At 53.0% G+C, this 10,476-nt stretch overlaps 1 protein-coding gene across 1 annotated transcript; it reads right to left on the reverse strand.

Annotated features, from left to right (window-relative positions):
• Window positions 1–2,071: 2,071 nt before the first annotated feature.
• LOC311185812 (chymotrypsinogen B-like) lies at window positions 2,072–10,001 on the reverse strand (the record flags this gene model as incomplete). Its single annotated transcript, XM_084256630.1, has 9 exons — window positions 2,072–2,152; window positions 5,614–5,793; window positions 6,172–6,305; window positions 7,163–7,343; window positions 7,578–7,656; window positions 7,734–7,813; window positions 7,933–8,036; window positions 9,214–9,270; window positions 9,950–10,001. The coding sequence occupies 9 exons, from the start codon at window positions 9,999–10,001 to the stop codon at window positions 2,072–2,074; spliced, it is 948 nt and encodes a 315-aa protein (XP_084112756.1).
• Between the last annotated feature and the right edge of the window lie 475 nt (window positions 10,002–10,476).

The following is a 10,476-nucleotide window of genomic DNA, read 5'->3' on the forward strand; positions in this document are numbered from 1 at the left end:
GGTGTGGGGCTGCCAGCTCTGGGTCCCTGTTTATACCCCCGGAGCTCTAAGTCCCGCCCAGCCCTCTGGGCCATTCCTGACCTGAGGCCTCCTACTTTTACTGGAACATGTCCAGTAACGTGTCCGTAGTCCCAGCCTGAGATTGCCCACCACCTGGGAAAACAGCCGCTACCTGGCCCCCAGAATCCTGATCAGAATTGGCAGCTCCTGCTTTGAAGAATCCTCGGGTCGGCTATTGGAAGCCTCTGATTGCAACATGGAGGCGGCAGATGCAAAGCAAAGTCTCATCTACAAGGGAGCCTCACCCAGGTCTCTGGTCACACAAGCTCAGCATCAAAGACTCAATTTCAAAAGATACTCCAGAGCCAAGAACCTCAGGCTGCTTCTTTCTCTCAGGAAATCACCCCAAGGCATTGAAAACCAGAAACACAGGAAAATGTGAGCTCCTTTGGGAATGGATCTCAGAACCAACTCGAACAAGTTGCATCACAGCACATGAGGGCAGGAGGGTACCTCCAGGGGTACAAGTGAATTAATTCTTTCTTGAACATTCAATTTTTAAGTAATAAGTCACTGTATAAACTTTTAGTTTCTTTCAATGAGGCTTTGGATATTCACTGTATAATGGCCTTTGAGGACACAGAAGGCTCAGGGTTGATACTAGGGAACAAGCAGGAGAGCACAGGAAGGCCAGGAGCAGGGATGTGCCCTGGAGGCTCCTGCCCTAAGTGGGGCCACAGGACCTCAGCCTCCCGGGCAGGACCCTCTCTCCCCAGGTCAGGCCCTTCTAGATCCCAGGCACCCACATGCACAGAGCACCCCTGCCCTCGGGATCCAGAACATCACTCACCAAGTAAGAACATCACGTGACAGGTCCCCCAAAGCGGTAGGGGCTGCTGCAGTCAGTGTTGGGGCTCCCTGGGGAGATACCCCCTGGGAGAATTGAATCTTCTCCCAAGACCTCGGCCTGTGCTCACCTGGGAGAAGCAGGTCAGAGGGAGCAGGTGGCTCCTGGGCTCAGGACAGTGACGCCAGTAGGAGCTTCTGGGGTGGGACATGTGGGGATTCAGGGAGACTGGCGCCCCTGGACAGGCAGGAAGCGCTGGCCTGTCCCTTCTGCCCCCTCTGCTTCTCCCTGTCCTGCTGTCGCTTCCAGCCTGTGTCATCCACAGAGCCCCCAGTGCAGCCTCCAGGGAGGATGGTCCTCAGGAACTCGGAGATGAGCAGCCCCAGGGGGGGATTCAAACAGGGGGAGCTGCCGGGCTGAGGGAGGGTGAGTCACAGCAGAGAGGAAGGCGCCAGAGCAGAGGAGGGGCAGAGCCTGTGAGGGGAGTTGGATCTAAATCTGTCAGTCACCCTCAGAGGAATCACATTCAGCTTTAAGTTGAGCTCAAAAACAAGACAGATGAAACAAAATGAATACACAGGCTCTTTATAAAAACTCAAAGCAATTTCAAACGGCAGCTTCCTTTCTTTACATGAGCAAGCTAAACACTATGGACTTAGTCTTCTTTGAGAATATATGGGGTGTTGCTGCTTAGGTTCTGATAGCTTCTGTTATTGAGACAACATTAATTACAACACTAAATATGATTTTCAGGGCCTGTTGTGAACGTGCCCTCCTGGTGACAGAGCCTGGAGGCTTGTGGGGTGCAGGGAGGGCAGGGAGGGCTGCCACTCCACAGTGAGGGCCCAGGAGGCCCAGAGGACCAGGTCACAGCCTGCATTTGCACCCATGTGCTACTTCAGGAGGTTGCTTTTGGTGCCAGCCCATCCCCGCTGCCAACCACCCTGAGGTGAGTGCCCCAGGGTGCAGGGGGATCTCTGTGACAAAGAGCACAGCCACTGCCACCTGCCCTCCCACAGCCACCTCCCTCCAGCATATCACTCAGACCCTGACACAGGGCACCCGCTAATGAATTCTCTTCCAACCAGATGCCACCACCTTCACTCTCACCTTGTGTTGGTGCCTCCCCCCACGGTGAAGGGTCCTCATTGCCAGCCGCTCCAGCATTCAACCTCAGATCGCTAACAAGTGCTTGCTCAGGGGCCCAGTCCCTGTGCTCAGGCCTCAGCTGCAGACCGCGGGAAACAGCCTCCGGGTGAAGATGAGCAGCAGGGAGTGCATGGGGGAGCTCCTGGCTCCCACACCCTGAGGGGAAGGAGGGGCACAGGGCATGCAGGCAGGAACTGGGCTCCTGGGCTAAGCTTTGGTGAGCAGATGGGCCTTTAACCCACTGACCAATCAGGGGTTGGGCTGCCCAGAGAGGAGGTGCAGCCTTGGTCAAGGGGATTTTCTTCAGCTGAGGCCGTTCCAGAGCAGCCTGTCCGTTAAGGGTCTGGGCTGACCACACTCCCTGCAGCTGGGATGTCCATCCACCCTGGAGGGGTTGGGACAGTCAACATAGGATCCACCATGTCCATCCCATCTTCATGACTGGTCACATCAGATTGTGTAGATGCCAGTGGGACCCACATGGTGTCCATATCAAAGGGATTCCTGTCAAAGTTGCACAAGACTCCAAAAGCACAAGCAACAATAGAAAAGTACTGAGGAATTGTCAAAATTAGAAACTTCTCTGTATCAACGGACATTGTCATAAACAATGTGATACAGACACTACAAATTTGGAGAAAATTCTGCAAGGCATATATCTGAGAGTCATTTATATGTATGATTGTAAAGGCAGGACAGGACACAGTACAGGTTTCTGATCCCATGCAGACCAGGTAAATGAGGAGTCAGAGTCCTCAGTGGCTTTTGCAGGTCTTTTTACTGGGGTTCACCAGGCATATGGCAGGCAGGGGTGCTGGGTCGGGGGCTGGGAAGCCTCCCAGCCCCCAGCAAGTCTTCACTCTATCTGAGCTCTCTGGAGTTCGTTCTGCTGCTTCTCGGCTTCTCTTTCGGCTTCTGCTTCGGCTTCTACTGCTGCTGCTGGCGTTCCCGTGACGCCGCCCTTAAAAGCACAGTCTTAGCTCAGCTGAATCCCATCTACCTATGCCCACACCCTACTCCAGGTGCCCGCCATCAGGCATGCATTCAGGACAAGGATCCATCATGGTGGAAGGGCAGAAAAGCCTGACATTTTCTTTACCCTACAATGATATATAAAGAACTTGTAAAAATCAAAAACAACAACAACAAAAAAAACATTGTGAAACCAGGTAAAAGGACTTGAAATAATTTCCTAAACAAGACCCACCAACAGTGAATCACCACATCAAGTGTGGTTGATGGAGGATCAGGAGTGTTTCCTGAGAAATTTCCCTGGATGCAATGTGGCTCTGGAGACATGGACAGAGGACAAGACTCACTCAGTTAGTGACTCACCCTGCCCTCACTCAGGCTACAGCACACGTTAAAACACAAAGGCCCCATGCAGATATGAAAACTATGATGAGGAATCCAAAATAATTGAACTGATTTCATTAATTATAGTGGGGATGATGCTTCATTTACTGTGAATAATAGGGTGTAAAGGCAGGAACGGCCACAGTGCAGGCTTTCTGATCCCATGCAGACCAGGTAAAGGAGGAGTCAGAGTCCTCAGAGGTTTTTGCAGGTCTTTTATTGGGGTTTACCAGGCATATGGCAGGCAGGGGTGCTGGGGGGCCGGGAGGCTGGCAGGCCTCCCAGCCCCCAGCAAATCTTCACTCTATTTGGGCTCTCTGGCCTTCTCTGCTTCTGCTTCGGGCTTCTTCTCTTTGGGCTTCTGCTGCTGCTGGCGTCTCCGTGAAGCCGCCCTTAAAAGCATAGTCTTAGCTCAGCTGAATCCCATCTACCTATGCCCACACCCTATTCCAGGTGCCCGCCATCAGGCATGCACTCAGGACAAGGACCCATCATCTATCCTGATGGTGGGAGGGCAGAAAAGCCTGACATTTTCTTTACCCTACATAGGGGTAAAGCTAATACTTAATTATGGGATCTCTAGTTTCATCATTCCTCTGGGCTAAAGGACTAAGGTTAAAAATATGTCAACATACTAATTTACAGTTAGCTACAATGACAATGTTGACTTTTTTTTTTAAAGATTTGTTTGTTTATGCATACAAGAACTGGGGTACAGGCCAGAGGTGCAGGGGGTGAGAGGACTCACCAGAGACAGAGTGGGAAAGAGAACAGGCAGACCGACTGAAATACACTGCTGAGGGGAGCAGCGGGTGAGTCAGGAGAGGTCTGCTGCACCACGTGGGTAGCTCCCTGGCCGGCCTGGGATGAATTCATGCTGCAGAGGCTGTGGATAGCTTCATCGTGCGGTGCTTAACCCCTTGCGTCACCAGGTAGGCCCTGACCTGGTAAATTTGAATTGGAAAATTCTCTATGAACCCATGACAGGTACTAATCTTAAAAATTCTTGATGATGAAATAGTTTTGGTTCTGTCCATCGGCAAGGTCTAAAACAATGACCAATATAGGGATCATGAGTGTCCCTGAAGCCCATACTGTGAGCTTGCACTTCCTTTTCTATATAAACAATCTAGTGGATTTTAGAGAAATTGCTTATACAGGATCCATGGGATCTTGTCAAACCAGATAGCAAGGAGATTTCAAACCATGTTGGCCTTGTCAAAACCCCAGAGCCAAATTGCAAAATTCTCAGTAATCAATGGGGACTGATTTGATGAAGGGTAAATATTACAATGGTTAGAACATTTGTTTTAATACAGAGCCAATAACAACTCAAAAGCAGAAACAAAATTGATTTAGGTTACATTGGAGGATGAGAGGAAACAAGTTCAAGATCCTAAAAATCAAAAAAGTATTTCCTTTGAATGTTCCATAGCATGGTACTCTGAGTCACTGATGATAGATGTAGAGGCATCTCCACGAAATGATTTCATTTAATAAATGAGAAGTAAAGTGGAATTAAGTTCCATCATTTTGCAAGTCCTCTGAGATACAGGCCTCATGATCTGTGATCCTCACAAAGAGATTCCAGTCCTGACACCTCCTGCTGCAGATATGCCATCTAGAGCCTGGCAAAGGGGTGGGCGTGAGGGTAAAGTCTCTAGAGGTAGCAGCCAAATCCAGAATATCCAAAGACATGGGCACCTGAAAGGACAGAGGAGCCAGCCTGTTGTCCTGTAAGGAAGATTTCCCAGCTACTCTGTTTAGGTAAGATTTTGCAGGACCTTGGTAGAAGCAGGAAGGGTGGGGACTGCATGGATGGTCTGGGGTGGGGTGTGCAGGGGGCTCAAGGCAGAGAAAGGTGCTGGAGCATGTGGGGAGGGACAAGCCTGCCTGGTTGTCCATCAGGTCCCAGGGCCCACCCTGCTGGGAGGTGGACTGCATGGTCTGGCCTGGAGCACTCCTGCCTTCCACAAAGCTCCTTGGGCCAACCCAGCTGCCAAAGGGGCAGAAACCAGGCTGAGAAATGAGGCTGCAGCAGGTGGTCCTGGACTCCACCCCAGGGGCCTCCTGAGCAGGGAGGACCAGACCCAAAGGCTTCAGCTCCCTGAGAAACAGGGGCTGCTGGGGCTCTGCAGCCTGGAAAGGGAGGGTCATGCCGCCCCCTGGTGGGTGACAGGGACACTGCAGCCACCTCCCCAGGTCACACAAACACAGTCAGGGCTGCTTTACAGAGATTTTTATTGAGGATAAGGGTTCACCAAAGGGGGGATCAGAGCTTGATATTTGGCGATGGTCTCCTGAATCCAGGGCAGGAGAGACGTGACACGGGGGCACAGGATAGGTTTATCGGTGGAGTTAAGTGTGCTGCTATAGGACAAGATGCCCACCAGATTCCAGGTTCCTTTATTGCTGCAGACCAGAGGACCACCAGAGTCTCCCTGTGAGAGGAAAAATGATCTGTCACAATCCTGAAGTGGGTGGTGGACAATTGTGTGCCCTGACCTGGCTAAATACAGGTTGTACTGAGAAATGACAGGCGGGTTCATTAGTAAGCACCAGAAATTTCCATCTAGTGAAAAGGCTGCACAGCTCTGCCACCTAGCAGAGGCATAGAACCACATCTGGAAAATAGGGATCATGAGTCATGTAGGAGATGTCTCCCCCAGGAGAGGCGTCCCCACCCCACCACCACAGTTGTCACTACAGGGCATCTGTTTGCTGATCCTGGGTCCCAGGGCACTGGGGCTGATTGTGAGGGATCATGGGGCAAGGAGTAGCCCTTTCAGACTATGAAAGGAAGGAGAGCCAGGCCATACCTTGGAGGTGGTGACACCATTGGCCCCGGCACAGATCATGTCATCAGTGGCAGCTGCACCCCAGTACTTCTTGCACTCAGACATGGGCAGGAGGGGCAGGGAAGCCTCCTGCAGCGCGTTAGAGTTCCTTTTGGCTGGAAGCACAGTGGGGCCAGGAAGAGATCAGAGACTTTTACTGTCCCAAACACCCTGAGTTCTTCCTCCCCATCTCCCCACCTACTGGACCGTCACCCCATCAGCATGCTGTGAAAACGTGAGTCCTAAACCTCCTGTCTACTATAAACATGTCTGTGGACACAGGCCTCCCGATTCTAACCCAAGCCGGGCTGACGTTTCTCCAAGAACCACTGATGAACAAGCCCTGCCTGCCCAGCCTGATGTGGCCTGGGTCCTGCCAACGCGGGTTTTGGGGGGCACAAGGGCAGCACCCTCCTCCTCAGGGAAGGGGACTGACATTCCTCTTACTAGAAACCCTACTCTGGAGGTGACAGGGAACTCCCTCCCCGCTGCCCCTTCCTGGCGGCTGCTGTTCTGTGGAAGGACCAGCTGGGTAGCCCTGGCCTCGGCAGAAGGACTCAGGACTCTGGAGGACACCATCCCCAGCACAGATCATGTGATCTGTGCCAGCCCTGGGGAGGGGACACCAGGCTGGACTTAAGGACGTGTACCTGGAGGCCCCTCCACCAGCAGGAACTGGCAGGTGGCTGCACCCCGGCCCACTCAGGCCTGGTTGGGTTGCCAGGCTTCCTGCATTTGGCAGGGCCTGCTGGGACCGAGCTGTGTCTCCAGAAACTGACATTAAAGGACATCACTACCCCTGTGTCCAGGCACACTTGGTGGGTTTTCAGTAAGAGGTTTATAACAAAGAAGCAGACATATAAGGGACAGTGTTGGATGTAAGAAAAACACATAAAATCTCACTGTCCCACCTGCTATTCAGGCAGCCAGGCCACAGACATGCCTCCTGGGTGACAAGGCCATAGTCACTCACCCTTGGGATCTGGGACACCCCAGCCTGTGATGACGCACTTGGTCCCAGGGGGGAAGTTGTCCTCAACTTTGGGCAGGCACACGGGGGACACTCTTGGGGAGATGTGCGCAGGTGTAGCCAACTTCAGCAGGGAGATGTCATTGAGGACAGAACCCGGGTAATGGGAAGGGTGCCGGAAAACCTGTGGGGGAGGCAGGAGAGGGAGTAAGTCCTTAATCCATCAGGGATCTGCAGGATTCAGGAGACAAACCCCACCCACGGCCATTCAGGGGACACAGACAAGGAAGGCCGAGAAGCATTAACACGAGGCCCTTCAGCTGGGCTCCTGTCTCACAAGCGCCTAAAGGGTCTTCTCCCATTATCCCTTTGCAACCCTTCAAATAGCCCCTGGGGCCTTTCCTCAAGGCATTCTTACCTGGGCAACCTTCAGGATCTGGATATTCCCCCAATTCGTGGGCCGGTTATCCAGCCCAGCCAGAACTACACTGGATTCTCTGAGGGAAGAGGAAGTGATGAGGAAGGAGGTGGTGACATGCCCCACCCCCACACCCTTATTGTTCCTGGGCCTCACGTGACATTGCAGTGGGCAGCAGTGACCACCCAGTTGTCAGAGATCAAGGAGCCCCCACAGGAGACATCACTGTTACCTTCCTGGAAGAACAGGGGATGGTAAGCATTGGCCCTACAAGAGCTGCACTGACCTGGGCCACAGCTCTCACCCCATCCCTACCCCCACTGTGACCCCTGTTTATGTGCAGATTCCCACTCACCTGCAGAGACACATGCCAGGGCCAGGAGCCAGGGCGAACTTTCACTCCATTGACGATCCTGGCCATACTGTTCATTTTGGAGTGAAAGTTATGGGTCCCACAACCTAGGAAAAGGGGGTTTGTGAGTAGAGCTGAGAAACCTGGTTGCAGCACAGCCCCTACTGCCACACATGCCTCCAACTGGAAACTTCCCAGGAACCCCAACCCAAAGTGGAAGGTCACACACCCCTGCCTGCTGCCCCAGTCACCCTCCCAGGGATGCGGAGGGACAGGCAGCTCCATCCGGGTCACCCTGCTCGGAGGTCTGGGTTTCCGACCTCAACTGATGATGAGCACCATCCAGCCCCACTGCAACCAGCACTGCAAGGCTGATCCAGAGATAAGCTGAACCAGAGATTAGCTGATGGCAGTAAAGAATTCCAGCAGGCCCCCTCTGGCAGTAGAGACCCCTGCCCCTGGCAGTAGAGAATTCAACCCCCTCTAGCAGAGGAGACACCCCCCTGACACCAACCACTTTTGGCAGAAACTCCAGCAATAGCCCAATCTTGGGGTGCGACCCTCACTCTGCTAGAGCTGAGAGCCGCTCCTCATGGGTTTTGCTATCTGCTTCAGTCTGATACTCTTGGCCTCCTTTTCTAACACCCTTCCCTGCTGGGAGACCTCAGCCGCTTCTGATTCTCTCAGGTTCATTTTGTCCAGTGAAACAGGGAGCAAACATTGCTCATCTCACAGGCAATGCTCACTTGTGAATTTGGTGTGCATAAGGGTTTAAATTAAAATCAGAGAACCCCACAACCATGCGAATCACCCCTCTGACACATCGCTAGAGTGGGACCTGGAACCATTGGCTTGATACTCAGTTCTGGAGATTTCAGTACATTCCAGGTTATGAATTATCCTTAAAATAGGACCTTGATTCTATACCATAGACAGACACATGGAGGAAATAGAAAACAGAGGACGAGATTGTCCAGAACAAGGAGGACACGCAGGACCCTTGATACGTGCAGACACATTTGCTGGGTCAGGACACAGGATCCTCAGCAGCTCCCAGGGGTGTGAGAACTTGGCCACAGGAAGAAAGGGGGGCAGGGCCAGCCCCTCCCACCAGTCATGGCACCCCAGGGTCCCCCAGGCCTTGCTCTAGGCAGCACCTGCTCCTGCCCCTGGGAACAGGGACAGGGCCCGGCCACTCCCTCAGGTTGGTGTCTCCAAACATGTCATTCTCATCATCTTTTCTTATAACAGAAAAGCCACTAGCAGTAGCTGTGAGGGGCTCACCCTGCAGAGGCTTCATAGCAATGGAGTAGGGGGCCGGGTCCCCTGTGCTGGAGGAGCCTGAAATCTCACAGGAGTGGGGACAGCAGGTGTGACAGGGATGGGCAGGAAATACAGGGAGGAGCTTCCCCCACTGAGCCCTGGTTCTGGTTATAAACAGGGAGTGAGTGTGTGAAGCTGCACAGAAGTGACAGGCAGGGGCTCAGCAGAGGCCCCTTCCCAGGAGAGGGGGGGAGCAGGGAGCTGCTGAGCCCAGTGTGGGTGTCAGAGAATCCCTAGGGCAAATCTACATATGCACATATATTTGCTCAAGAACCAGATTAAATACATCTGTATTATTTTGCTTTTACAATTCCTTTCCTTTGTTTACCAGCAAACATCATGTATAACCAATGACTTGGCACTAAAGAGATCCCTGCAGAGACACTGTGGGTTCTGTCACCCCACCCTTACTGTGTCCACAACCCCACACTGGTCTACCTATGGGATTTGTTCTTTTCCATACCTGACACAGAGTGTGAGGTTGTAGAAAGTGCCAGACAGACTCCTCACCTCCCTGAAAGTTAAGGTTAGCAGTCTGGGCTTGGGACCCAGGATTCAGGGCAGGGGACTCTGAGCTCCCTCGTTGACACCCGCTGGGCCTCAACCAACCAGACTCCCTTTATGGAGACTGGCTGGTGAGTCGCTGAGTTCAGTAACTGCCTCCACCCTGTATAGCCTGGGAACCCCCAACACTCACCAAGGACAGCCCCAAGCAGGGTGAAGCAGGAGAAGGCCCAGAGGAAGGCCATGGTGCTGAGTCAGGAGGTGTGGGGCTGCCTGCTCAGGGACCCTTTTATATCCCGGAGCTCTAAGTCCCTCCCAGCCCTCTGGACCACCCTGACCTGAGGCCTCCTTCCTTCACTGAACTCTCACTGACAGTCTTCCTGCCTGAGATGGCCCAAAACCTGGGAAAACTGCAGCAACCTGGCCCTGGCATCCTGTTCAGGCTTGGTAACTTCTGGTCAACGAAACCGCGGGTCAGCATTTGGAGGCCTCTATTTCCATCATGGAGGAGGCAGGTGCTCAGCAAAGTCTTATCTACAAGGGACCCTTATCGGTGGGAGGCTCCTGCCCTCAGTGGGGCCACAGGACCTCAGCTTCCCAGGCAGGACCCTCTCTCCCCAGGTCAGGCCTTCTAGATCCCAGGCACCCACAAGCACAGAGCACCCCTGCCCTCGGGATCCAGAACAGTGAGAGAGACACTAACAAGTGAGAACATCACGT

This window comes from Talpa europaea (assembly GCF_964194135.1).
Source record: "Talpa europaea genome assembly, chromosome: 16".
In the NCBI taxonomy this organism is placed as follows: Eukaryota; Metazoa; Chordata; class Mammalia; order Eulipotyphla; family Talpidae; genus Talpa; species Talpa europaea.